At 46.0% G+C, this 27571-nt stretch overlaps 9 protein-coding genes and 1 non-coding gene across 10 annotated transcripts; 6 read left to right on the top strand and 4 right to left on the bottom strand.

The window, feature by feature from the left end:
* Positions 1 to 2451: 2451 nt before the first annotated feature.
* Positions 2452 to 3271, bottom strand: EDB82DRAFT_561728 (Alpha/beta hydrolase fold-1; the record flags this gene model as incomplete). Its single annotated transcript, XM_025738118.1, has 2 exons — positions 2452 to 2784; positions 2831 to 3271. The coding sequence occupies 2 exons, from the start codon at positions 3269 to 3271 to the stop codon at positions 2452 to 2454; spliced, it is 774 nt and encodes a 257-aa protein (XP_025592911.1).
* A 1789-nt stretch (positions 3272 to 5060) lies between these two features.
* On the bottom strand, positions 5061 to 5163 carry EDB82DRAFT_t238. Its single transcript has one exon. It is a non-coding gene; the product is annotated as a tRNA-Ala (tRNA).
* A 1319-nt stretch (positions 5164 to 6482) lies between these two features.
* Positions 6483 to 8854, top strand: EDB82DRAFT_514413 (general substrate transporter). The gene is made up of 7 exons (XM_065608956.1): positions 6483 to 6771; positions 6820 to 7113; positions 7162 to 7371; positions 7419 to 7680; positions 7727 to 8316; positions 8363 to 8593; positions 8640 to 8854. The coding sequence occupies exons 2-7, from the start codon at positions 6918 to 6920 to the stop codon at positions 8756 to 8758; spliced, it is 1608 nt and encodes a 535-aa protein (XP_065463355.1). The 5' UTR covers positions 6483 to 6771; positions 6820 to 6917; the 3' UTR covers positions 8759 to 8854.
* A 1599-nt stretch (positions 8855 to 10453) lies between these two features.
* EDB82DRAFT_514411 (uncharacterized protein) lies at positions 10454 to 12958 on the top strand. The gene is made up of 2 exons (XM_065608955.1): positions 10454 to 12512; positions 12557 to 12958. Exons 1-2 carry the CDS (start codon positions 10470 to 10472, stop codon positions 12935 to 12937), a joined length of 2424 nt encoding a protein of 807 aa, XP_065463354.1. The 5' UTR covers positions 10454 to 10469; the 3' UTR covers positions 12938 to 12958.
* Positions 12959 to 14377: 1419 nt separating this feature from the next.
* On the top strand, positions 14378 to 16267 carry EDB82DRAFT_541094 (uncharacterized protein). Its single transcript, XM_025738113.2, has one exon. It carries the CDS (start codon positions 14609 to 14611, stop codon positions 15995 to 15997), a length of 1389 nt encoding a protein of 462 aa, XP_025592906.1. The 5' UTR covers positions 14378 to 14608; the 3' UTR covers positions 15998 to 16267.
* Positions 16268 to 16457: 190 nt separating this feature from the next.
* On the top strand, positions 16458 to 17837 carry EDB82DRAFT_561718 (uncharacterized protein; the record flags this gene model as incomplete). Its single annotated transcript, XM_025738112.2, has 5 exons — positions 16458 to 16619; positions 16670 to 16728; positions 16779 to 17214; positions 17267 to 17665; positions 17715 to 17837. 5 exons carry the CDS (start codon positions 16458 to 16460, stop codon positions 17790 to 17792), a joined length of 1134 nt encoding a protein of 377 aa, XP_025592905.2. The 3' UTR covers positions 17793 to 17837.
* EDB82DRAFT_317518 (uncharacterized protein) lies at positions 17634 to 19877 on the bottom strand. Its single transcript, XM_065607467.1, has 2 exons — positions 19495 to 19877; positions 17634 to 19442 (listed from the first exon to the last, which is right to left on the bottom strand). Exons 1-2 carry the CDS (start codon positions 19621 to 19623, stop codon positions 17883 to 17885), a joined length of 1689 nt encoding a protein of 562 aa, XP_065463353.1. The 5' UTR covers positions 19624 to 19877; the 3' UTR covers positions 17634 to 17882.
* A 243-nt stretch (positions 19878 to 20120) lies between these two features.
* Positions 20121 to 21104, top strand: EDB82DRAFT_480299 (uncharacterized protein; the record flags this gene model as incomplete). The annotated part of the gene is made up of 3 exons (XM_025738110.2): positions 20121 to 20135; positions 20243 to 20276; positions 20518 to 21104. The coding sequence occupies 3 exons, from the start codon at positions 20121 to 20123 to the stop codon at positions 21102 to 21104; spliced, it is 636 nt and encodes a 211-aa protein (XP_025592903.2).
* A 2756-nt stretch (positions 21105 to 23860) lies between these two features.
* EDB82DRAFT_317458 (uncharacterized protein) lies at positions 23861 to 24842 on the bottom strand. Its single transcript, XM_025738108.2, has one exon. The coding sequence runs from the start codon at positions 24637 to 24639 to the stop codon at positions 24055 to 24057; it is 585 nt and encodes a 194-aa protein (XP_025592902.1). The 5' UTR covers positions 24640 to 24842; the 3' UTR covers positions 23861 to 24054.
* Positions 24843 to 25387: 545 nt separating this feature from the next.
* EDB82DRAFT_514398 (tryptophan synthase beta subunit-like PLP-dependent enzyme) lies at positions 25388 to 27525 on the top strand. The gene is made up of 5 exons (XM_025738107.2): positions 25388 to 25517; positions 25568 to 25654; positions 25706 to 26032; positions 26078 to 26242; positions 26289 to 27525. Exons 1-5 carry the CDS (start codon positions 25452 to 25454, stop codon positions 27261 to 27263), a joined length of 1620 nt encoding a protein of 539 aa, XP_025592901.1. The 5' UTR covers positions 25388 to 25451; the 3' UTR covers positions 27264 to 27525.
* The last annotated feature ends 46 nt before the right edge of the window (positions 27526 to 27571 follow it).

Raw genomic sequence — 27571 nt, 5'->3', positions numbered from 1 at the left:
TCTGGTATGCGACGCCACAGCTTGTCAGAATGATCATAACCACACACTTGTTTATTTCTGCTAAATTGCTGCCTGATTCTTGCTTGTCTGATTCTGGATGTTGTGCGTCGTGGCTGACAGCATCTAAATGACGTAGCCCCACTACGTGTACAGACGCGTCTTACACACCCTAGACCAGAACCATAAACTGGCCTGAAGATTGCAGCATGATTAAAAAATTAAGAGTAACTTACTGTGAGATTTATGACGGTAGAGAAGCACAGTAGAGATGATAGTCATGTAGTAATTAGAAGGTAAAGTCGCGGTTGAACGAAACTGAAGAACATGCGATCTGGTCATTGTCCTTTCAGGTGATAGGAAAGTCTGCTCAACTTTAGAATGTAATGACAAATGACCTCAGAGTATGGTAGAAAGAGCGTAAACTAACAGAATAACTTTGTTTCTTACGTCTCCGAACCTTGAAGGCATTGGGTGATACCTTTGTAATTGTTGTCCAGGCGCTGACAAATCTCAAGCTGATGGAGCTGAGTACGTGGAAAGGTGCCGCCATGACGTCCTGGCTTTGCAATGCCAGTAACTGGGACATCTCGGGACCAAGTCCATGCGTGAAGATATTTTTCAAAGCCCTTGGAGATTTTTTGGTACCAAGCTCCCAAGTGTCTTCACACCAGAAGGAGCGCAATAGCTTCAAATCTGTAGGGAGGACTATGATGTTGGTTTCGCTGGCCCAACGATTCAACGCAGGCTTGAGCGGTGCCTGATCTAGGGTCGGGTCCGCAAGACCATTGAATAATTTCCCACTTTACTCCATAGGTTCAGCTCGAGTACGGGCGTAGCTGATCGTGATAAGTTCTGGTCCGATACGTACAATGTCGATCGAATCCTCGGAGAAAACGTCGTCCATATCAACATCATGATCATCGTGATCATCTTTGTCCTGCTTGACATGTGCTTCATTAATTACAAGAGAAATCTGTTGGAGAGAATGCGGGAGTGATCTCCAGAAGGACGCTTGGTGGTACGAACTCTTTGTGTAAAGTCAGTTGCGGGATGGTCTCGTAGATGTTGATAATGAAAGGAAAATCTCTAGCAGGGTTAAATAGTAAAACTTAATTAATATTTGTCAGTGCCTCCATCATATCCAGCGACATGTCCGTGCAAGATGAATGAATGTATCTAGTATTCCATGGCAAGAGCTGTCGTGATTCATACTGGAAGATACCTATATATATCGATCGAGAAGTATTCAAACTTCTCAACAACCTTGCTTTGATACATTACCGACTACATACACATAACCCAGTATATCTACTACGAAGACATCATGTGCATAGAAAAGCTTCAGCACTGCCCCATATGCCTTCATACTGATAGCATCATATGGGAGTACTGCGATCCTTACAAGAAAGAGAACAAAATAACAAACAGTACTGGGAAAACCCCACCGTCCACTTCATTTAAAAGGGAGTCTCACAATCCGTGTATGGATCACAAAATTACAAAACTCTACACACCGTTCGACTGCCCTAACGGCAACTGTCCCAGCAAGATCGAAGATGAGGACAAGTAATGAATGGATTGGGGAGATAGCGGTCATGTAAAGGTTGTGCAGGGCATATAAACCCAAAAATCAATTTATCACTTTCTCTGACTTCCCGTACTGATGATGGCCTTGAAAGGCTGAGCTAGGCTGTGATGTCTACCCCAAATCATGTTATGTGCGGAAGCGTTTTTTACATTGACACAGTAACCCAAGACCTAAACTGTGAATATCTCTGGCCTTCTTAAGCGTATTATTCGGTGTGATTTGATACGAAAATCGTGAGAGGGCCTAGTCACTTATTAGAAAAGGGGCAGATGATTTCCAAAGATTGAGTAGTTTTCTTCATGACTTGGCCGCTGTGGACACGAACTTGCTTATGACCTGGTGTATACAAGAATAGTTCCTCCCCCGTAGCTACATCGTTTTCTGTAAATCCAAGTCTATCCTAGGCGAGACGTTTGACAAATCCTTCCTTCTCCTCGCCCCAACTGACACACGAGGAATCATATCCAGTCCCGCTGACCACCATATGTTCACTTGCCGTCTGAGTAGCAACAATCCCAAGGTCAGTTGCATGAGGGGATGGGCCGCCTTGTTCTCAAAGCACATATTTCAATGTTTAAAAGAGTATAACAAAATCTATAGTCTCCCCGGCATATCTCATGACTACAAACTTGGGAAAGAAGAACGATGTTGATTATAGCAGGCCACCGCGAGAACTCCGCTGAGGTCACAGAAGGAATTCTTCGGTGGTTACGGAGATTCAGATAGAGGTATACGTGAGAGGCCTGCTGAGAAAATGAATGTTAAAATGGATAACAGGCTTAGATATTGATTTTATTTTAAAATGTATCCCATAGGTTGGTTGCACTTCAAATCTTTCCACATTGACCTTCATTCTACTGGATCTAAATTATGTCCTCAGCAATTTCTACGAGTTTTCTCGCAAGTTGCATTGATTTCCCCACGAATGGACTATGGCCTGCTGCAATCCTTGCTTCTCCCATGCCAGGGATGGATTTAACGAGCTGCTCTTGAAACTCTGCTCGAAAAGCTATATCGTCCTCGCAAATCAAAAAGGTCTTTGGGATCGTGATATCCGACGCTGACCAAGTGAGCGGGGTCTCGAAAGCATCTTGAGAGTGCGGCAACAGCAAATCAAAGATTCTTTGGGCTTCGTCTTCGGTGGCATCATTGTATAGAAGCGGGATTCCCTTTTCGTTGATGCGAGTGATTTGGTTCTCACAAGTTAGTAAGCAGGGATTGAATGAGGCAAGATCATCTTACTTTGACATACGGCTTGCCTGTGTCTAGCCATTCTGGCCATTCGCCACTGAACATGCTAAGCAAGTCCGTGCCTCGGGCAGGTGCAGCAAAAGCTGTGAGGAAAATGACGCTGCTGAACCCTCCTAGAAGTCCTTTCTTGACCCTGTCTTCAACTCCTTGGCCCTCAGTCGCAACAGTGGCTGGCACCCCGCCATACGAATGGCCCACCAAGATGACTTCTCTTCCTTGATCGAAGTATGCCATTGCTACTGAGACAACCTCATCCCGGTCAGCCTCCCATGTTATGCCATTTGTGTTGTTGCCCATAGAGGGCATTTGGGGAATAACACAATCATAGCCTAAGGAGGCTAGGTCCGTCTTGAGATGATTATAGCAGGCGGGTGGATGCCAGGCACCAGTGGCGAGGAGAAATAGTGCTTTGGTGAGGTTTGGAGAGACCATGATTGTTATGCAAAAAGTGGAGTTTGAGTATCATTGTACGATTAATAAGAAAGAACAAAAGAAACTGCAGATAAGCTGTGTATTTATGCAACATGTATGTCATGTTCGGACTCTGCACGTTGATCCACGGGAACCTCAATGCCTTTGTGTCAATTGATGGATCACTTAATTGTTGATAAAGTCTATGCATCAATGATACGACTCTATTGTTGATCAATGGAGATATACCAATGAGATAAAAAGACATGGTACGAGTTCCGCTTCTTAGCCGCGAAGATGCAGATTGATGGATGACAACCAATAGTAGACACTCCTGAGTAAGTAAACCCTCCGACTTGGAAGCTTTACCCACTCCACTGGTCAAGTCTATAATGTGCTCATTACCTTGGTCTAGGCTATAGTTCTTGCCAAGATACGGAGCGTAATGGGATTTCTTGAGCAAAGGTGGGAGAGGAAAGCTAGAAAGAAAGAATGAGTCTTTCTAGTTTTCTGCTATATTCTCTTCCAGGTAATTGTGGCCCAAGTACAATCCTCACACAAATAGAACTCCGATCAATTAGAGGTTAAAGATAGAACTATGGGGTAAAAAAGGTTATTATTTAAAATTAGTATTATTATAAAATGTATAAAAACACACTCTTGATCACGTTGTATGTTAAGTATGGAAATGTAAATAAAGCTTGATGAAGACTAGAATATTCTACAGAACATTTAGCTTTAGCTGAGATCAACCAAGACAAACACAACATTTGCATAAATAAACATGGAACCGATTCCCGAGACAAGACAACAAACACCTCAACGTATCATTTACTATCTACTTGACGAACAACTAAACATGGAACGAAGACCACCCATAGGGCTACCATCACGGACAGACCCAGCACGACGGACGAGACCACTACAACGAGCACTACCACCACCTCCGTCAGAGGCACAAGTACTACAGTTAATCACGACGTGGCATTACTCTTCCGATCCGTATCAGCGCCAGCGGTTGAACCAATTACTTGTCCGAATACTCCGAGACGAGCTGGACAGATTGCAACGGATACGAATACAGTATCAGGCCGTGCAGCAACAGTTAAGGGAGAATGAACAAGAGCGTTCTGGGTTGGTGACGCAATATATCCACCTGGACCAAATACGGATATATCTGTTATTGCACCTTCAGTCAAGATTTCTTTTACCTGTCCCATAGCGTACTGTCCATACGCTTGCGTTAGTCTCGACAACATTCTACTCAGCCAGGAGACCAAATCGCAAAGAAGCGCTTCAGCAGACGACACATCAGCCGGCCATTCATGTACGTGTCAAGCTTCAGCTGATTCTCAAAACATTCACTATTTATCAATAATCCAGGTCTAATATCAGTAGACTATATACTAGATTCTAGAAACTTAGGCCACATGCGAAATGGAGTATGGAAATTGAGATGAGACCAGAAGGGTCTAATCAATCCAGGGTACACGATGACAAGGGTGATGGTTGGGATACTGCAAGCCTTTTCAGAAATCATATTCTAAAAAGAACAATAGACCTAAAGATTATATCCGACACGATAATAAAGAAAACGTGAGAGAATTTGAATTCCAGAGTCAGTAGTTGCGTTAATGAACGATTTACACTTTGCATCGACAAACCGTATACCGAGGCAGGATGAAGCTTCCAATCAATACGCCTTGTACAAATTGGAGCACATTATATTAAAGTAGAGCCAAAAAAAGGTTGTGCTGGAACGAGTCCAGCCGGTAGACAATCGATTCTTGGAGAAAGAAAACAAAAAGGTTGGACGAGGAGGGAATTGAACCCTCGACCTTTCGCAATTACATATCGTCTGATAGCCAGAACAAAGATGCGAAGCGAACATCATACCCCTAGACCACACGCCCTGGATTTACGAAGGCAAAAATTACTACTCACTATATTTCTGACAGTGACAGCTACATGAATCTTACCGCTAACCACGCTTCACCACATCCAATAAGCACAAGTAAAACGGTCGCTGAAGAAATCACCTACGAGTCAAAGACAACATAATGACGATCCTAAACTGTCATCTCCCCGGATTGCTCTACCGCCAAGCTTTATCCCCAGACGACCACCAGCTGGAATGTCATTCGCCTCCCTATTTTGATATCCACTTACCCCGGATGTATCACACTCGGTAGAATGGACCCTTTGTTTTAAACAATGCGTCAAGGGGTCACTCATCATTGGATATTGTTCTTTGTAGGAATGTCCTTTTGATCGGACCGAAAAGGTTAACGAGCCAAGGGATGAAAACGAGTTGATAAACATCGTGTAAATAAAGAAAATATCCCAATCAAGATAGAAAAAGTCGAAGGATTCATCCGGAAATGGTAGTTTATCGGTGGACAGTATACCCGTCTGACGGTTGTCCTGATGTTGCTTCATCCCACGTCCATTTAAAGCTTAGGAGGGTTGACAGTGAACCCTCCCAGGGTATTGACTGGGACTGCCAAGGAAAACTTAAGATGTCTCTTTGTCCGGGTGTTTGTATGGTCATTTAGCCTGAAGAGCGGGTAGACTATGAACCTAAGCTAAGAATACCAGGTGAACGGTTGACAAGCTGAAGACAGGGGACTTGGAGAGTGATGCAACCTGTTGACGCTGAAAGAAGAAATAAAAGTCCGACTTGAACGTGCCACGCCTTATGAGGATTCTTGGCTTCGAGAAATGTTTCGTGAAAACATGCATCAGTGGGTGAACAAGTGAAACGCTGACATAAATCAATTATTTGAGTGGCTGGTTAAGGTAATTGCCGGTTGTCTAGCCGTATAATTGATAGAGTTTGGTAATGCTTTGTCAATCCATCAAAGAGCCAAGCTTCATATCCTTGTCGTTCTTATTGTGCTGGGCACAAATGGATGGAGAAATTATACTACGAGTAATGCACCTGAGGAGAAGGAGGCGGACCAAAACCTTCGTTTGTTCCTGTCATGCCCGTCTTGGCTTCCATGTCGCTTCCTGAGCCCAAACTAACCCCGCAATTTCGGTAGAGTCAGGTGCTAGTTTTAGATCTCGCATATCCTCAACTTGAACCACACCAAAGACGGGATGATCAGCGGTTTTAAGCATAAGCTCAATCCAATCAAACCCCCCCAAACTATCCACTACCAACCATCAGCCGGTCCGTTTAACCGCTGCTGAGTTTGCCCAAATCTCCTCACTTTCGGCGCGAGAATCCGTTTTCGGTCGAGTGTCAACCGACCGGGGATGTTATCCGAACGAATCGCATTCTCTGCGTCGCGCTTTTTGCTGACTGAGACTCTCAAAATGTCACATCGCGATGCAACATGGACATGCGGTCAAAGCAAGTTTTGGGTGCGGAGACTCCATGTTTTTTCCCCAGACGACTATTGAGTGCGGAGAATTCGGAAACCCTACCGTTAGAGCAGCAGTAGCTCTGTAGCTATGAGCTATAGCTCTATCTTATCTAACCGGGGGATACCTGGAGATATAACCCCCAACATCAGGTATATAATATGATCTGCAGTGTCCCCATCTAAATTTCGAGTCTCCAGTTCCTCTCCAGTACCGACCGTCCGACTGCTACTGTTACCGGTAGAGCGGCCCACGCCTTTTGCATTGCATTGCATTCACCAAAAGCCAAACCGCCACCATGGTCAACGTTGGTTCCGCCGCCGATCCTATCGTCACTCGCCTCGTCGACGAGGACAAGACACCATGGTACAAGAAACCTAACCTTCGTATCATGTACGTCTGGTTGTTCTTCTGTTGTATGGGTGTCGAGATGACTTCTGGTTTCGATTCTCAACTGATCAACACTCTGCAATACTCAAAAACCTTTCACCAGTGTACGTTCATCTGCATCGTACACCCCATTACCAACTAACAATTCCTAGATCTTGGTGAAGGACGAACGAACGAGAAGGGCGAATATGCTATCGAACCTGGTCTGCTCGGCTTTGTCAACTCCTGTTACCAGCTCGGCTCCATCTTTGCTGTCCCTGTTGCGCCTTGGTTTGCTCAAAAATACGGTCGAAGATGGTCCATCATGTTGGGTTCTCTCATCATGGTTGTTGGTGCCATCATCCAAGGTTTCGCCCAGCATGGTAAGAACCCAGGCCTTGGATAATTTCAACATACTAACATCTTCCAGTCGGCATGTACATTGTCGCCCGTATGATTCTTGGAGCAGGAATCCTTTTCTGTATCATCTCTGGTGCTGCCCTTATCGGAGAACTGGGTTACCCCAAGGAGCGAGCTACCCTGACCTCACTTTTCAACTCTTCGTACTTTATTGGTCAAATTCTTGCTTCTGCTATTGCCATGGCCACCACTCCTATCACGTCAAACTGGGCCTGGAGAATCCCCTCTCTTCTGCAGATCTGCCCCTCTTTGATTCAGATTGTCACTGTTTTGTAAGTGAAACAAGACTTCAGATAGTTCAAAACTGACATACGCCAGCCTCCTTCCCGAGTCTCCCCGTTTCCTCATCTCCAAGGACCGTAGCGAAGAGGCCGCCGCAATTCTCGTCAAATACCACGCCGAGGGTGATGCCAACTCTCCCCTTGTCCAAGCCGAAATCGTCCAAATCCGGGAAACCATCAAGGCTGAGATGGAGGCTTCTAAAGAGTCATGGCTCTCAGTTATCCGTACAGCCGGTATGCGTCGCCGATTCCTTGTCACCATCTTCATCGGTCTCTTCACTCAACTCTCGGGCAACACTCTCATGAGTTACTACTCTGGTAAACTGTTTGAGCTCATGGGATTCACGGACAACTACACAAAGACTCGCATCAACCTTGCTTTCGCCTGCTGGAGTTTGCTAAACGCCACAATTATTGCTCTCATCGTTCCCCGCTTCAAGCGTAGACACATGTACATGCTATCCGCAACTCTGATGCTTCTCGCCTTTATCGCCATCACCGTCTCCCTCCAACAGATCCAGTCGCTTCCCGAAGGCCAAAAGAACAACGCTGCTGGCATCGCTGCGCTCTTCTTCTATTTTGCCTACTCGCCAACCTACAACATCGGAAACAACGCCCTGACATACAGTAAGTCATCTGGCTGACAACCGTTGAAACCGCTAACATTTTGCAGCCTACCTTGTCGAACTTTGGCCGTATGCTATGCGATCTCGTGGTATTGGTATTCAGCAAATCTTTGGAAAGCTTGCCGGTTTCTTCTCCACCAACGTCAACTCTATTGCTCTCGAAGCTATCAAGTGGAAGTACCTGGCTATCTACTGTGGCTGGATCGTCTTTGAGTTCCTCATCATCTACTTCCTCTACCCTGAGACTAGCGGCCGCACCCTCGAGGAACTTACTTTCCGTATGTATTTCAAATCTCCAGTTCGTTCAATAACTAACAGATACAGTCTTCGAGGCCGACGAACTCAAGGAAAAGGCAACCGCTGCTGTCGAGAAACAAATCCATTTCGGAGATGCCAAGGAGGAGGAACAACAGACTCATGTGCAGACCCGAGAGGTTGCTTAAGCCGTTGTTTTGTTGGATGGATGAGTGTTATTAGTTGGATGGGAAATTGAACAGTACAGGACACTAGTTGAAATTAATATAACAAGTTTGCGACCGTATCAACTTTGCCTTTAGATCCACTGTTGCTTTCTTGAAACTCTGCCTATCCAAGGACGTTTGGCTGAAACTCGTTCATCTATCGTTCAACTAATTCAAACTCGGTACTTCCTATGAAGGACTATCTTGTGGAACTTACAAAGCCCAGGATGATATGGGGGAATGCAATATTAACGAGACCGCTGTCAAGCTCGCGTAGAGAAATAGTATCACTTCAAGTGAAACATTGCAGTCAGTGGATTCACTGTGCGACCATCCCCTTCTAGTCATATGCATCGCTATATTATTGCACTTCGGGTTTCTTGGCGCCCAAACCGGTAAATTCGACATTATACCGTCACTACCTTGTCCAGTCTGGCATCGATTTCATGAAATCATTGGAGCCCAGACGTCATTTTCAGCCCCTTTATGGAACAAGTCTGAACTTCTAATTCGTCTTGAAGAGTTGCATCTGTCCATGTGAATCAGCGTCTGCCTGTTACGTTCACCCCAACTGGGCTCGCAGTTGCTGTCAGTGCGAACAGCTGCCAGGCTAGCCACCAGCGATTTATTCAAGCCCACACACAAGGAATCTAGATTTCTTTTTCTTCAAAACACCCAACTCTGGTTGCTTTTCTTCGCACAATCTATTCACCTACATCACCACTACCTCTCATGTCGGCACTTCCTAGTGGGTAGCCGCTACTTCTACAGGAGGGTTATGGGTATTTGCAAGGATTCCAAATCCCTCAAGGGAATGGCTGCTCGTGTCATGAATGAGAACAACTGCTCTGAGATTGAGTACAAGATCATGCCTTACGCTCTCAATCTATGAGATGAGTTCTCCAAGACCGCGACTCACAAGCGCGTCATAAACAGCACTGGTCTGAACAAGGACAGCACCCCTCAGGGTCCCGTTGACTTCGAGGAAATTTCTCGGTCTAAGAACTAGGTCAAGCTATGTATAGATGGTGTGCATGACCGAATCTCAGCCCAAAGACTAGGTTAATCTACGGATGGATGGGGTGTTCAAGGAGTGTTTATACAATGGGCTTGGCGGTTGACCCGTCGATGCACCGACATCCAGAATGAGGCAAAATAGAACATGCCAACAGTTTAGTACAGAAATAAACAATCCTGTCTACAATGAATTCACTAAGCTGTATCGTCACCACATCTAACACAGCCACTGATGGTCAGGTTTTAAGTATAGAAAGGATTGACTTATTTAGACTGCGATGCTCTTTCGTCTAACTAAATCTATGTTTCTGAATAGAACTGTATTTTAGTTTTTGTAGCAATATTGATCCGTAAGATGAATGTAATTGCAATATGACTCCATGTGTAAGACACAGTCTTGCCATTGAGTGCAGCAGGCTTTCAAATGGGATTGCACACGTGCTTCCATCACATAACTCCTGTCGACGTATCAGGTATTATCTTATGATACTTAATTAGACTAGTTATTACCTATAATATCTATTTTATGTAGATTTCAATTTTTAATTATATTTAACCAAGATAGATAGTTTGGAGATAAGCTTGCAAGGATCAGTTGATCCACGTGATACTACAAGCCATCTTCAGCCGTGGACAGATATCTCAGCTTACCTATGCATCAGTATATTTACCCATAATGTCTTCAGACAGCAATGGCTCGGATCCAGTTGAACTCACCAGCAACATCGGCACTTGGGTCGCAGCGGCTGTAGCAATCATTGCTCTCGTTGGTGTAGTCGGTCCACTGCTAACGCTACAAGCCTCGATGAGCGATAAAAACCGAGCCATGAATGCAGTTCAGGACCAACAGCAAAAATATGTTTCCAGAGGGTATCCAGTCACAAAAGGATTGCGATTATTTCGAAAAATACGCGTACCTAACCTCGCACCTGGATACATTACCAATGAACCCGATACAGCGCCACTCATTCCGCCGCTTAGCGCTGCCTTGGGCCGTTGGGGGTTCGAATCAAGGGACTATTTACCATGGAACAATGGCTGGGCTAAGATGTCCGAGTTGATCGAGTCGTACAAAGTACGTGATGGGATTAGCAACGGACCAGTTGACCTGGGTATACCCAAGACTGGAGGAACGCTGGAAGTCGTCAATAGTCGAACCGCTTTAGTGGTCAACAAGCACTGGATCCTCATTTTGGGCCTTCTCGGCCGTTATGGAGAACGCGTGGATAAAGGGATTTTGCAGCGTAAGGGAGTCAGGAGGAACTTTGACGGTGAACGCGCATCAATTCGGCACTTCACCCTGCCAAGGAAAACTAAAAGGAGGGACTTTGAGACGCCGTTCGAATGGGTCCGTAAAAAACAAACACATTCAGCCTCGAGACTCAGGGGAAGAGGACATTCCAGTAGACGCTCAGGTAGTGTGAGTTCTTGGTCCGACAGCGATTCTGAGCCAGAAGGTACAGTGGTGGCTGTGCGACGCAGCGCCTACGGAACCATTACTCTGGAGACCACTCCTCAACCCACCCTTTATGGAATCACTGGCAAAATGCAGCAGCTAGGTAGACATAAAGGCTCGTGGAGTTATTTACCTGCTGTCTCATTTGTTCCACATATTGCGAAAGAGATTTTTGAAGAGGGTGTTGAGGAGAGAAGGGAAGACGCCTCTTTGCAAACCTTATTCTGGCTAGCTCATGGCTTTTTGCCCTGTGGAAGAACTACAGATGGACGACAGAGTGTCATATCGTTGGAAGCTCCCGAGCCTCATTTCGAGATGATGGGACGCGACCTTGATCACGTTCTGGCTTGGCCTGCGTACTCTCTACAGGAATCTGATGACATACCAATTGCCATAGGTATTGCAATGCAGTGTCTCGGTATTCCAGAGCCACAAATCTTACAGTTTCTCCCCATCGATAATGCCAGTCGAGCAAAACGGATGTTTGGTATTCTCAAAATGGAGGAGAAAGAAGCTTTTGATAATCATAGCTTTGAATATGATACTGAGCATGGGGACTTCGAAAAGCGACCCCATTCGCCATCGGAAGTCTTCGGTCTAAGTCTCGATGGCGATTGGGTCCGTTACTCGGACCCGTCTAGAGACTTCTTCTGTCTATTCCGAAGACAAGACCTCGAGAAGACACTGAAACTTATCCTCACTTTAGACTGGGATAACTGGGGATTTTTGATATGGAAAGATAAGCTTTGGGTGTCAATCTTGAGAGATGCCATTGATATCCCCAAGATGGAAAAACTCTGCCACTCGGGCTTTGGGCAATTATCTGGCCTGTCACGTTACTCCAGAGTGTTTGAGGGGAAACATGATCGGTCATTTTTCACGCAGAAATTGGCAGACCGTCTATCCTTCGACAAGTTTCTGATCGACTATATGGAGACATACGATCTTTTACCTCTGCGACTTTCTCTGGGTATTCTTTTTATAATGGATGATTCATTACGAGGAAAGACCTTAAAATCCTGTACTAGATTGTCCCAGTTATATGATGATGACGAACAATACGCAGAAGAGGAGATTTCGGAGCTCGAGCGCGCTCTAAAGGAAGTTGAAGCGGAACACTGGGCTCAGAAAGATTTTCACAAAGACGACGAGATACCCTTTATGAGACATAGCACTACCTCTGCTGATGAAATTGTCACTCATATGGTGATGGAATTCTTAGATACTGACACGATGAACACTTTCCGTATCCACTACGAAGAGGTAAACACCCCCGAGACTGAGCACACTGTTACTAACTTCAAAAGGCTGGCTCAGGTTATTACCGTATCAGCGGGCACGTTCCCCAATGGCAGCAAGAACTCCTCTGGAAACACACGTCCATTAATCGACAGCTCCGCGCGGCAAAACGGCGTCTTAGAAGTGGTGTTCTCGAGTATACCTATAAGACAAGACAGCTAAGGTGGTATGCGGATAAAACTTCGATGCGGCAGCATAGTACGTGGCAGTTGGCGCTGCAAGATGTAGTTATCACAAATGGGAGGGAATCTATATGGATTGAGGAGAGGGATATGGTTATAGTGGCGTTGTGGATTGCTAATAGAGCGGTCATTTGGATTGGTGCGCAGGAATCAAAGCCTCTATTGGACTTTGTAGAGAGTTTAGATACATATATCTACGTTCTATAACTTAAGTATGAGTTTCTCCGGCCATTATCGTCAAGACAATAATGCTACTCTTGAATACAGTCGTTGCGTGCAAATAGCTTCGTACGCCTTGCCACTCTTCTCAATATGCCCCCTCGTGGGTCTTACAAATGCAGATCAAACCTCTTGAAGTTGGAAGTCGACGCCGTTTACCTTTGCTCTTAAAACCAGCCTTTTTGATCTCGGAGCTATCAATCTACTTCTTTGATCTGCTTTCTATCCACCCTGATTGAAGCCATCTTATCTCGGTATGCAGACTCTTTATGTCTTGAGAATGCCCTTAAAGTATGAGAGAATATCACGCTGGCAGTAAGTGGCTAGAGTCCAGCATCAAAGACCGCAACTGTCTCGGCGCGTAAAGGTTTTTGTATCGCAACCGGTACTTGAGTGTCAAAATTATACGCTTCGGCGAGCTTTTGCTCGGGTGTCGCATGTTCAATATGAGAGGGAGAGATTGTTGTTTCGTGGCTGTATAAATTCTCATCGAACCCAGGACGGAAGATGTGAACCTTAGACCGGCTTCTTGCCTTGGAAATACGGCGTGAGTGTTAGTAAATGTTGATCGGTTAGCGGAAGTCTTGTAGACTTACCCAACCCATGTTAGGAATAATCAGTCCGAGCAGGATTTTGCTAGCCTTCTAAACCAGGATAGGATGCCGGTTCTGAGTTATGCCAGCCAAGGCCTCTGGGGGTTGGAAAACCTCCTGGGCATGAAGTACCATGGAGGTCGGTGCCGTCGTACTGAGTATGGCGGCGAATGGTCGTCTATAGTTATTTCTGATCACTCGATTGTAGGTCTTATTGTCCTATTTGCGTCTTCGTATGTTAGCATTCACGTCTTCTGTAATAGCCATCATCTAACTTACTCTCTGTGCCCACCATTTCTGAAATGCCATAGAAGATAGCCGACTCTATATGGAAAGTCTTGCTAAGGCGTGGCTCAGTAGTAGTCTTCTTCCCGATTTGGGAACATCGGGTTTGAGCTTGATCCAAGGTATATATATATAAGGCAGTGTCTTATTGCGCTGTAGATGAAGTTGGAGGGAAAACTTTGGAAAGGATATATTGAGATAAACGGTGCGGGATAATGAATGAAGGGATCTTTATTGCGGGTTGTCACAGTTTATAAGAGATGGATGGTAATTTCTTGCAATCATGTTAGGCGGCCGCCTTGCCACCTTCTGTTTGCAATAGCACTTAGTGCAATCCACTCTTTAGGGACTTTAGAAACCAAATAGGCTAAGGATAAGTCTAAGCTTGAATAAAGTGCTTGAATTATTTTGTTTTTAGGTCCTATGGAATTTGTTATCGTTTTGCGCGGGCAAACAGAGGTTTACAAACTGCAGTAACCTGTGAACCCAACGCAGTCTGTAGCACACCCCTTGTCAATGCTATTGAACAACTATAATTTTTATTACTATTCTGGCATCATTCTGTGTTAATCTAGCTTGTTCCTAATGACGTATATTTTGCGCTGTAATCTGAACAACAATCATCCACCTTTGTTGCTGCCACAACACGAGCTGAGCAATCATCAACTTCCACCAAGGCTGCTGCCTGGCCACGACCTTTCCTCCACCACACTCACCTTCCCCACGGCTTCTTCCACTGGTTTACTTTCCCCTTCTTCACCACACAAAGTACCCGACAAAAATGGACTCATTTTCTGAAAATGATATCCAGGACTATCCTGAGGCGCTTGCCCCCTTGCCTATTGAGCGTAGCGCAGAGATGCCTATGCTCTGGGACGAGGAACATATCAGGTTGACTGACTTCTGTGCAAGGAGTGAGTCCCTGTACGAGACGTACCTACAGCTCCCTGTAGTAGCTGCTGCCCTTGAGAATAACCAAACCTTAAAGGACAATAACGTTTCCGTGGCTGACACAGTCGCCGCGCTGACACGCGCTGACTGGTCGATGCTTGAACTTTTGCATAGCATGGATCTCGAGGTCGTGCAAAGCATAGTCAATAACACCTTTGCCTATGACGTTGTCCAACGAAATATCACTTGTTTTCCAATGCCTCGACGGGCTACTGATGTGATTCCTGGTGTGCATGTCATTGGGTTAAGTCTTGAACAATACTGCGGCCAATTCCTTAACACCAAGGAGATAGAGCGCCTTTTTGAACAGATGAAGGAGTATGTAGCTGGGTATAAAGCAAATGTTAAGTACCAGTCTGCTCCGACAACCCTGTCAAAAGACGAAAAGCTTGCGCGTCATCATGTAAATCGTGTAGACAAGCATGCTGCAGGGGAGTTTGTAAAAGACATCCCAGCCTTTATCACAAGGGGGGAAGACATCCCCAGTATCGAGGCTCTTATCAAGACATTTGAAAAGATGTGCGACAGGTCTCTGGACAGTACTGGGTTGACCCGGATGTTGCAGAGTCCTCTTTACGTGGACTGCTCTACAAACCTGTACAACAGTGTTGCGGTATACGGCGAGGACAATGTCAGGAATATCACTCGACCTCTTGGCCATACCGTTAGTATACTGCGGAAGCTTGGACATAAAGCTGAGCTGACTATCGGAAACGTTGTGCGGGTTTGGAAGTCTGATCAGCTGCCAAAAGCAGAGCAGCTGGTCACAAATCTTGCAGGATCCCTTGTATATCAACATGAATTTAATGCAATTGAAGAGGGAGCGACTAGCCATGGAACTATCACTGATGATGAGGGCCTGAGGACCAATACGGCGTATCTTTTTTCGGGTATCCGTATCTTCGATTCGAATCTCCGTGATAGTCTCGAAGAGGCCGCTCTCTGCGAAAGGTACCTGAAGGACATGAACCGCGTTAATGCCCATCTGATTGAAATAATCGATTTCCTTGACGAGTGCACGAAAGAGCTAGAAAGTCTTCCGCCCGACTTCCAATGGAACGAGACACTATCGGAATTTGAGAAGCTTATACAGAAGCTCAATAAAGATGTAGAGGATATGGAGGGAGCACTAAAGTTCTGGAAGCTCATCCTTGATATCCAAAATATCGTCATTAAAGAGACTGGCAGAGCGCTGCCCCTTGGATTGGGAAGCGACTAGCAAGCAATTGTTGCGATGACAGTTGGGCCATACGAGCTATAACACACCAACGATATGTCAAAACATGACGTGTCATACTGGTTCGTGTCTTTGTTCGGCGTGTTAGATAAACTTTGAGTCAGACATCTCATAGGTTAACCGTTTTATTCTGGAGATGTACTCTCATCCCCAACTACCCCCAGCCCTCCCATCTGATTGGTGCCCACAGCCAACCAGATCCTTGGGCTGAGCCATGTCAAGGCAGCGGCTTTCTTCCATCTATGATTCGACACCAAGAAGCCAAGCATTGGCAAGACAAAGCACCCTTGCAACCTGGGACAACAATGACGTTACAGTTCTCGAGAGTAATATTAATCAGCCTTCCTTCGCTTATGCTGATTTTGCATGCAAAGTTGTTTTCTTCATGCTGTGCTGACTGTACTAGAACCCGTTTTCCCTAACGCTCACCCACGATGTCGAAATGGCATCGAACCAAAACAGCCCGTACGTCACGACCCGAAAACAGGCCGTCGTAGAAGCGTGGAGTCAGGGTTTCAACGTCGGAGCCGTTGTCATCCTTATTTTGCTTGTTCTATGCAACTATCGCAGAAAGACACTACTACATAAGCTTATTCTTGGTGAAGTATGATCGCCCTCCGTTCTCCATAGACTCGTGTTAATCATTGGCAACAGCTACTCCTTGCGCTCGGACATGGATTCTTTGCATTCTTTGAAGAGCCAGAATATGGATGGTAATAAGATAAAACCGACATTTTAACTACGCCTTGCTAACGTATCAAAGGATCCTCAGCAGCACCGCAACTCTGCTCTACGTCTCATACTTCATCCACAATCTCATCGCGTGGCTAAAGATCCGACCGTTTCTTCCTAAATGGGGCGCACGAATCTTCATCATCACATTGCTCATGGTTCAACCTTACTGGATTCTCGAAACTTGGGCAAACTTCCAATACCACAACCACCTCGGTAGCCGAATTTTTGACACATCAAGATTACTCGAACCGCTGTTCAGAGACCCATGGTGGGTTTTCACGACGATAAAATTGGTCATGGCCATTCGCGAGAACTACGAATTTACGATATCCGGTCTGGTTCGCACAAGCCCACGCTTCGGAATCATGCTTCTTTGTCTTCTTCTCTCAATTGTGTTCTTAATCACGGATGTCGTCTTCATGATTGTGGTATCTAAGAGAGGTGGAATGAATCCATTTTGGAGGGTATGTTCTTCTCGCGAGACACTCCCAATACCTACTGACTTTTTGTTTCTAGCTAGCCCTGGTATTCAAATGCGCATCCGACGTTATATTCCTCGACGATTTCAAGAGTGTTCTGGACCGAATATCGGAATCAGCCATGAGAAAAATCACGACCTTCGAGTACAGAGATAACGCCTCACCCTCGGTCCATCCGCCGGCTTCTACCGATTTCTCGATGCCTGGATACAATCGTAAGATTTCACGGTTTGAATCGTCCTCTAGAGCAGAATTGGGGTCAATCCTACGTCCAATGGGCTCAAGGGACGATGGACATTACGAGTTTGCAGCAAACATCAGTCAGACTTATGTAGATGGAGTTCCACAGTGGCATGAGGAGAATGCCCAAAATTTTGTTTCTCACGCCCCGCGTCAGAGAGGTGAGTCTGAAGATACTATGCTAACAAGAGTGGATGTGAGTGTTGGAAATCTAGATTGATCATACTATGCTAATGTTGAAGCAGCGCGAACAACAGGGACGATCACAAGATATCCCAATGGAGCCTACCAAGGCGTGGACGAGGGATGACCAATTACATTAAAATATTTAACTCAAAGACCTACTAAAATCAATCGAGTTGTTTCCGGTTACCCCAGTTGTATCTAAACATGATTATCGGCTTCTCACGAATCTAGCCCTGTTTGCCTATTTCCAATGCGATATTGAGTATGCTCCTCGGCCACCAAGATCCTTTTGATCCTACCAAACCCTCTTGTTGTCGACCCATATACTTTGTGATTCTACCCAATTCACAGACTCCGATTCCACCGATCCACCAAACACCATCCAGAAGCATGACCAGAACAAGCCAGTGGGCAAAAATGTCCATGGCAAGTCGAGAAGTCTCAGAAGAATCATCGCTGTCGCACTGAATACCTTCATCGGGAATAGTGTCAGGTATGTTGTCAAGGGTCGATTGGACAATACTCAGGAATTCTGCTGGAACTCGATTGAGAAACCACATGATTGTTCGCCTCAGTGGCTTTGGTGGGGTTGAGAATGTGACGCGTGCCATGTAATTCCGCAACCAGGGTGACACATCAGAAAGCTGACTTAAAGCTGCCCAATCGTTCTCTAAATCAACCTGAGATGTGTCGTAGTTGCCGTCACCTGCTTCAAACAACTCGATCAAGATATTACCCAGGGACTCCAGGGCGACAACACAAGCTTGAAACTCACCACACTCCTTGGAGTCGTCCGAGGAAGTCAGATGCAGTGTGAATTGCAACGTCTGCGCTCTTGTCTGCAACTTCTCTAGCGCCGAGCTGTATGTGGCTGCAATGATAGGCATCAGCAGAGTCTCCGTCTTCTGAGTTGGACCATTCTCAGCCATGGGAACAAGCCCACTAATTGGATGATTCAGAGTTATCGCTGGAGGACTGGCAGTGAAATCATCCAACATGCTGAAGTCCTTGGTAGAGTGCAAAAGACCCGTATACGCCAAATGCGCTGCGCGGATGAGTGTCATCCAGTGCAGTTGCGCCGGAGCCAGATTGGTACTTGCATCTTGGTCATCCAATGTATCCGACAGTTTGATCCGAACGGCGTGGTTTGCTGTTGCATAAAGTACCATAAGAGGTGCGTTTGCAACGACGTGGTCGTACTGGTTGGCGTTGGGGATATCAGCTTGCGTCCGACGAAGCGAGTCTCTGTGGTGCTCGTCCGCAAGAGCCAGAAGAGTTCTAACTTGGCCTTTGTCGGCGGGCTGTGTAGACGGCTGGGAGAGTATATCGTGGCATTTTCTGACTGCTGCAAGGGCAAGAATGGAGCTCATCAACGGTTTGCTTCGAAATGCCAGGTTCGGAAAGCCAACTTGTAGTGCGTATAGGTCCTCGTCATCATAGGCCATTGACCGGGCACCATGTGACAAGTAGTAACTGAAAAGCTCTAGTTCTGTTGCACCGAGATCCACAGAGGGCTCAATACTTTGGTTGGTGAATATGTTGGTGCTGAACTCGTATTTTGGAGTTGGTGCCAGGAATGGCGAGGAAACGCTGGATGTCGAACCAAGGCTGGAACCAGTGGATTGATGAAGATCAGGACTTGGGACAGTAAGTCTTTGAGATTGATCCCACGCGTTGTCTTTATCTGACACGAACGACCTCAGATTTCGGGACTTTGGCGAGCGAGGGTATTCACATGGAATGTCCTTATCAAGGCATCGCGAGCATTGGGGTCTTTGTTCGTCACACTGCGCATGTTAGTATATTTACGCAATCGGAATGATGTTTTCATATTCTCACCTTCTTTCTTCTTTGTTTACATCCTAAGCATCCATGTCGCGACTTTGTGTGCGATCTTCTTGACCTGACTGTATGGGGACTTGATGTTAGATGCGTGCTATGTGACGGCGATTGTTGAAGGTAAGACATGTTGTTAGAAGACACCGATCAATCTAAGCAATGACGGTCAAATCTTTGGCGGATTGTCGAGGTTCTTTTAAGATTGCGATTCCATGTCTAGCAGCAAACACCCTGCTTACTGGCGTTATCCACAATCATGCCGCAGTCAGACAATTTGATATAGCCTTAGCCTTTCAGATGCAGGCTACGTAATTCCGTTTGGTTAAAATGCTGCTAGTTTTGTGTGTGATATCCACTGCGACATTGCCGGTCGGTGTTAACGACACGCGGAAACAGACTGCGCCTCGCTAGCTCAGCCCCCAGAATTTGGAATTGTTCTAGATGGAACAAGGTGCCAATCAAGATTCAGACAATGCAGCTGGGCATATTTCCATTGACGGCAAGTGAACAATTTGTCAGAATTGCGTTGTTGGACATATCGGTGAGTCATGTTCAAGTTGCTGAAATCCCGACTTTTCAACTCTCTGGGCTGAGGATCTGCATGTAAGACGCGCTCTATTCCCGAAATGGTAGCTATCTCAGTAAGCAAGTCTTACACAAGCACGACACAGATCAACTGACTGGTGGACATGACGCTGTGGTATGTTGCCTGTTGTGTTTGAATGCATTCTTGTTGATATTGTGAAAGAAAAGTCGGCGAGAATGGTATCTTGACACGATTGGTAGGTAGGGCTGTTCGAGACATAGCAGCCCCTCCCTGCCATTTCGGGCACCTTTCGAGTTCAACGAACTCGATTAATTTTATCTTGTCTTAGGATCCGATATCCCACGTGACAAGATCTGGCATACCTCGTCTGCCCAGGTGATCACAATGGCTCGTTCGACCACTCAAGAAGAACGTCGTATCCAGCTTTGGTGGTCGCCAGCCTTCAACATAATAGAGGTTCGTGTACATGGCGGCAGGTTCAGTCCATTCCTTTGCCCAAGGCGGGCCTCGGCATCATCTTGTTGAGAACGCCCACCTTGGCGATTTCGTAGCGGCAGCAGTCGACATGGCCACATGGAGAATTGACCTCGGTGGAGTTCTTTCATGTTTCATCAAATACCCGCTTCGATGCAAGGAAGTGATTGAGCGCCTCGAGTACCAACGTGTTATCAACCCTGATCATAACGGCCTTGTTCTTTCTGAGACCGAGGCTGTTGTATTTCGAGAAATGTTGGGGTATTTCGAGTACGACTATCGTATGGCTCTGTTGGTCACTCTTGATTGCTATGGCATTGTTCGTCAAATGAAGGTGCGTCTCGCTGTGTATCTGAAGAATGGAACTACCGACTTCATTGGAATAAAAAGCACCGTTACAGCTAGTTTAACCACTCCATCACAAGTGATGGCAAAGAGTAGAGGAATTAGCCACTCATTGCGAAATGAAGGATTACTGTGGTTGGTCCTTGGCCTTCTCAATCTCAACTCAACCACTGCTGGCCGACGTGCCACAGAAGCGCCTGGTACAATTCGAGATCTCCTATCCATTCACAGGTCCAATTTATAGCAGAGAGCCTCATATGTCAACGACATCATGAGTCAATTATGGAATTCAGGCATTAGATTCGATCACGAGGAGTCGTGGGAGTGCGATTTTAAGTCCCTTTGGGAGTTTGACAGTCTAAGTACGGATGAAGAGAACCAGCTTAGAAGCCATCTACTCCGATGCCTTATGTTCCATCTCACCATGGTACAACGCCAAAGTGGTTGCGGAGAGAGACTGCCCGAACATGGTTCTTCCTTCACAGTGGCTGTCACATCTACTGACTGTAATTTGGAGGTGCTAAAAAGCCAATCTTTAATTTCCTTGTTTGATGCTGTCTCTTTGTTGCAAGACGATCGGGGAGTTGCCTATGTCATTGCACATGACATTTACCTATCCTTGGATCGTAAACTCACCTGTAGGTTCTAGACATCTATTCCGGAAAGCCTTGTCGCAGAGTGGCCTTTTCAATGGTCAGGGGGCAAAGGTTTATTCCCAGCGTCGAACACTGGTATTCAGCGGACATAATAGCTGAGACAGGAACTACAAATGGACTGCTGAATAAACTCATGTATCAATGATAGAGTGCCAATCAAAGAATGTGCGCTTCTTTAATACTTGATTTATGGCTCAAGCATGTAAATATTTCTTTCCGGGTGAGAATTCTCACTCCCTGGCTTATTGGCATCTCCTTCCACAAAATCAGCCTGGCTTAACGTCCAAGTTCGAAGACTCAGTCGCGTACCTAGCTATCCCCCTTGCCAAACCCTTGAAGTTGTGCATGACTGGTTTTCCGTCCTGTCGCCATAGGTGAATCATAAGAGATAAAATCAGTAGGCCAGATTACGCTGTTTAGATCAGACTCCTTAGGTTATTTATTTTTTCACTTTAAGGCTTAGGCTGACCTTTCTGTTACACACAGGTTCTTTGGAAACATAGAAATATCGTTCTTGCGTGATAAATCGCTGATTGTCTTGCATCGGTTTACAGAACTGGGAAATATGTGTCCCATCTGAACTCGTTGAGAAAGCCGTGGATTTGCTGCAATCTGAGCCTCATTCGACAAATTACTCCTTGGTGGAGCCTTGGCCGTATCCTAGCATATATGTTTTACATAACTATCATCGGTTTAAAGGCAAGGATGCCGATTTCTACTTCATCTTAGTGCCTGCGCAAGACGTCCATATAGCCTGTACGCCTTCGAACACCACACGTAGCCTCAGAGGGCTACTTTATCCTAAATTAATTGTCTTTATCCAGAGTTCTTTGGACAGTTGAAACGAAACCCAACTCTGCGATGTTGTCGACGGCACCGATCTAACAGAGGAATGAAGAGAGGAAAACCTAGAACTGGACGGATTCAACGACGTGGAGTGGACGGAAGAGATCAACAGACGAGGACGGGAATTTGAGAACGGTAAATATGCGCGTTGGGTTCCTTTTGCCTACGATGCTCCGAGAAGTTGGCGGAATATGTGGCAGTCTGTAGTGCGGACAAAGAAAGACAGGCTGGACTGGACAAAGCCTACTGATGTTTTTGTCACTCAGTATCGCATCATAGACGATCCAGACTCATGAACCGTTCTGTCTGAGGACTATTGAGGTTCGATGATGTTATTAATAAGCGATATATGGTTTATCAAAGTTCTTGTTCCGCAGCAATACACCCAACGTCTATATTGTTCCAAAATTGCACAGCAATACAGCTTGAAGTATTTGAATATCTCCAAACATACGGATGAGTCGCGGTAATATCCGGAGTCGGCTGAGGGACGGGTACTCGAGGACATAAATTGTCAATTTAATTAGAGCCAGTCGCCGAGGAACTGTATGCATCTAAGATGCTCGAGTTCGTTCAAGAACATAATTCTGCATTTCATGATAACGGTTTCAGGTTTAATAAATTACTTAGAACTAGGGAGAGGTCTGTTTAACACCGACGGATGATACTCATGACAACTTTAGATCTTAACATCAATTAAAGTGGGAATCCATTTTTCCCTTGATAGTTGATAGGATATAGTATCATCCCTTTTCAAGCATGATGGGCTTGAGTTGCAGACAATATCCATTATCACCCCAGTAATTATGCTTCTATTTCGGAGTACAATACTATGGCGATAGTCTAAGCATGTCAGATCTGAAGATCATTGAAAATCAACCTCGAAATCCGGATATTTGCCTCCACAAACATCAGGCGTTCTCCCGAAAGAGACATTTAATCGAGAAGTAAGATCCAAGAAAACATTGCGGACCCTTACATCAGCCTTACATTGGGTCCCAAGGGTCTGGGGAGGATGACAAGACCCAGTGTGCATTACACAGCGCCACTTGATCTACGCCATGACATGACACTATTCCCAACAAGGTGGAACTGAGCGCTCTGGTTGAAGTGGGGGATAAAACCGCCTCTCGCTAATAGGTATATAAAATGGAGAAAATATAAATCTCGATCGAAAAGAGAATTCGAATTTGATGTTGCAGGCTTGCATAAAAATCAAACCTGTACTTAGTAGGTGCAATGCCAGGAGTTCCCAAAAGCAGAGGCTGTAATAACTGCCTCAAGCAAAAGAAAAAGGTATTCATCTTGCCTTATTATAACTGATACTGACTGACTATACGTAGTGCGATCAGCAGAAACCGGCTTGCTCGAGATGTACTCGACTTAACATCGCTTGCAAGGGTTCGGGGGAACGAAAGTATGTCTTCAAGCCGGTATCGTTTACAAAATTGAAAAACGCCGGTCTTCGAAAATTGAGAAAGAAGGAAGCTCGAGAGGTATCAAAGGATTGCGAAAACGAAGAGGTCAATATTGAGAAATAATTAAGATATTTGATACCGAAGGATGTCCATATTATGATAACCAGATCCGATATGTCTCAGAAAACAGGCCGAACAAAACCCAACTGAATACACTTTCATTATATCATCGATTCCTAACACATATCCTATCCATACCAATGACTGTTTGTGCCTAGAGAAACATCGCAACGATGGCAACTCCGACAGCAGCAATAAAAGAACCCTTCAAAGCCTGTGCAGCGTTGGGATTGACAATCGGGGTAGACGCTGGCTCAGTCGCTTGAGTTTCAGTAGTCGTCTGTGTCTGAGAGGGGATGACAGGGGCAACAGTGGTAAGCTCAGAGACGGTCGCCTCAATCACTCCGGAAGTGCTTGGCTCGGCAGCTTGGCTCTCGGTTGTGATCTGAGTCTCGATTTCGACAGCTGTACTGGTAGGTTCAGCATCGACACTGACGGCCTCACTGGTTGCTTCAGCGGATGCGGTGGCAAGAGTAGTCGAAGGCTTCCAGCATGAGAGGTATGATGTTCCGCGGGTCTCGGTGCCCGAGTAGTTGGCGCATCCTGGTACGCCGGTCTTTACGGGGGCTCGACCACCACCGCAATCAAGAGGATCGCAAATCATGCCATCATCAGGGTCGAACCAGTGAACGATTTTATCTTCGCATGTGGTGAAGCTGTGTGTTGAGCAACCGAATCCAAGGGCTTGCTCAGCGAGCATGAGCACGGGGAGGGCTGAGAGAAGAGTAGCCTTAACCATTTTAGAGGTTTATAGAACGAATGTGATGTCTAAGCGAGTGACTTTTGCTTAACGATTGATGGTTAGCAGTTCAAAACGGCGGAGCAAATTGGTTATAAGCTATTACCACGCCGCAGGGCGAAGCAAATTAATGCCATGTTGTAAATTAACCGGTGACTCAAACGGTCAGCCGTAACGTTGTATCCTAGACAATTTGTCGTATCGTGTTGTTAGCCGCTGACATTGTCTACCGGGTACCAGAAAAAATGCCCCCCAAGCTTTAGGGTATAAAAATAAATAGTCTAAGAACTATAGTCTAAGGAGCATAAAGTGACCTACTAATTCCGTTCCTTACACTTCCAGCGGTCAATTTTTCTCATACCCTGAGGATTGTGTCTTCAGCCTTAAATGGGCCCATGTTTTTAAATTATCGTGTGAGAAGCAAGAGCTGTAATTGGTTGCCAAGATTCGTGATCATATCACCGTGCCGTGTTTTCCTACCCCTGAAATAATTTGAAAGTTGGGCCTCGAGACGAAAGAGATGGACTTCGTTGTAGATGAATATGACAATCAATATCGGTTTAATTAGATCATCTTTATCAAGGTACATACAAAGACAATCTTGCTGATTAGTCCCTCTTGGGTTGTAGAGAAACGGATCATCGTGACAAGGGAATTGCGACTTTGACAATGCGGTCATCTCCGATACCGGACGGACCATTTATATTCCGGCGGGGTGGCTGCATTTGCGACTCATTGTTGGTTCATTCCCCAACCATTCCGACGAGGGGCACCGAGATTTTTATTTTCCCAAGCATCAACAAGCAGACAAAATGGCCAGCGATTCGACACATACTCAATCACAAGTCTACCTCTCCACAAGAGGTGGTGACTACGGTGTACGAGACCCTCAATCTCAACCTCATGAACAACCCGCTAACCCTGGAAGCTCTCCTTCGAGACCGTTGTCCTAAAGGGATTGGCTGCCGATGGCGGTCTTTTCCTTCCCCATGAGATTCCTTCTGCGACAGAATGGGTGCGTACAATTGTGGAAGCAGAATACTGGTAACAACACTAACAAAACTAGCAAAGCTGGAAAGACCTCTCATACCAGGAATTGGCTTTCCAGATCTTTAGCCTTTACATCTCCCGAAGCGAAATCCCCGCCGAAGACCTACAAGGCATCATCAACCGAAGTTACTCAACATTCCGCGCACAAGAAGTCGTCCCCCTCGTCCAATTGAAGGACAACCTACACCTCCTCGAGCTTTTCCACGGACCCAGCTACTCCTTCAAGGATTGCGCTCTACAGTTCCTCGGTAACCTCTTCGAATACCTCCTCGCACGAAAGAACGAGGGCAAGGAGGGCAAGGACCGACACCATTTGACTGTTGTTGGCGCGACAAGCGGTGATGTGAGTCACTAGTAGCCTGGTGTGGTACCATTCTAACTGCTTTAGACCGGATCCGCTGCTATCCACGGCCTTCGAGGAAAGAAGGATGTGTCTGTTACTATCCTGCACCCCAAGGGCCGTGTCAGCCCTATTCAAGAGCTTCAGATGACCACCTGCACTGATGCCAACGTTCACAACCTTGCCGTTACCGGTACTTTTGACGATTGCCAGGTTCGTCCACCGTCATTTCAGTAAGACCCAGCTAACCAAATGACAGGACATTGTCAAGGCTCTCTTTGGCGACCCCGAGACCAACGCCGACCTTAAGCTTGGCGCCGTCAACTCCATCAACTTTTCCCGAATCCTCGCTCAGATCGTCTACTACTTCCACTCATACTTCTCCCTTGCCAGAAAGGACCCCAATTTCAAGGTAGGCGACAAGGTTCGCTTTGTTGTCCCTACCGGAAACTTTGGCGACATCCTGGCTGGATACTTTGCCACCCGCATGGGTCTTCCCGTCGACAAGCTTGTTATCGCGACTAATGAGAACGATATCCTTGATCGATTCTGGAAGACTGGAAAGTACGAGAAGCAGCCCGCCAAGGGTCCCGAGGCCGAGGGTGGTCTTGAGATTGATGGCGCCAAGGCTCACGAGGATGGTGTTAAGGAGACTCTCAGCCCTGCGATGGACATTCTAGTGTCCAGCAACTTTGAGCGTCTTCTCTGGTTCCTGGCCTACGAGTTTGCCGAGACTGTTGGTATGGATGTCGAGTTCAACCGAAAGCAAGCCGGCCAAGAAGTTGCTACTTGGCTCAAGGACCTCAAGAACAAGGGTGGTTTCGGTCCTGTCTACGTCGACGTTCTCAACAGCGCCCGCAAGACCTTTGAGAGCGAGCGCGTCAGCGACCCCCAGACTCTCGAGACAATCAAAGACACTTACCAAAAACTCGGATACGTTCTCGACCCTCATTCCTCCGTTGGTATCACCGCTGCTCTACGATCCGCTGAGCGCGCCGAGCCCAACATTCCTCACATTTCTTTGTCCACTGCTCACCCTGCCAAGTTTGCCGGTGCTGTCGAGCTCGCTCTCAAGGATGAGAAGGACTTTAACTTTAACGAAAAGGTTCTTCCCAAGGAGTTTGTTGGTCTTGAAAAGTTGCCCAAGCGGGTTTCTGATATCTCAAATGACTGGAAGGCTGTGAGGGAGCAGGTTAAGAAGCAAGTTGCTGAAGAACTTAGCGGACAGCAATAAATAGGATGAGACTAAAAGGTGTTGATTTTGGGTTCTGCGTATTTAGAGATGTTAAAAATGATCGAAAGATATGGGCATATTTATGAGAACAGAGGCTTTGTAAAAATGATATGATATTGGCTGGTTCGATCTCGTCAACGGACTCGACCACAAGTTGCGATTCTGCCTTGAGACAATGTGTAGAACCATTTGGCGTGTGATATTTACCTGTATCAAAACACGTGGCTTTTGTCTGAGATATAGTTGGTGTAGGTGAAATGACAAATGTTCAGCTGCCAAGACGACCCCTGCCTTGGGCTAACTTCTTA

Source organism: Fusarium venenatum, assembly GCF_020744135.1.
Source record: "Fusarium venenatum strain MPI-CAGE-CH-0201 chromosome Unknown EDB82scaffold_4, whole genome shotgun sequence".
In the NCBI taxonomy this organism is placed as follows: Eukaryota; Fungi; Ascomycota; class Sordariomycetes; order Hypocreales; family Nectriaceae; genus Fusarium; species Fusarium venenatum.
Note: the sequence above shows the minus strand (reverse complement) of the source record. Positions and strands in the feature narration are given on the sequence as shown.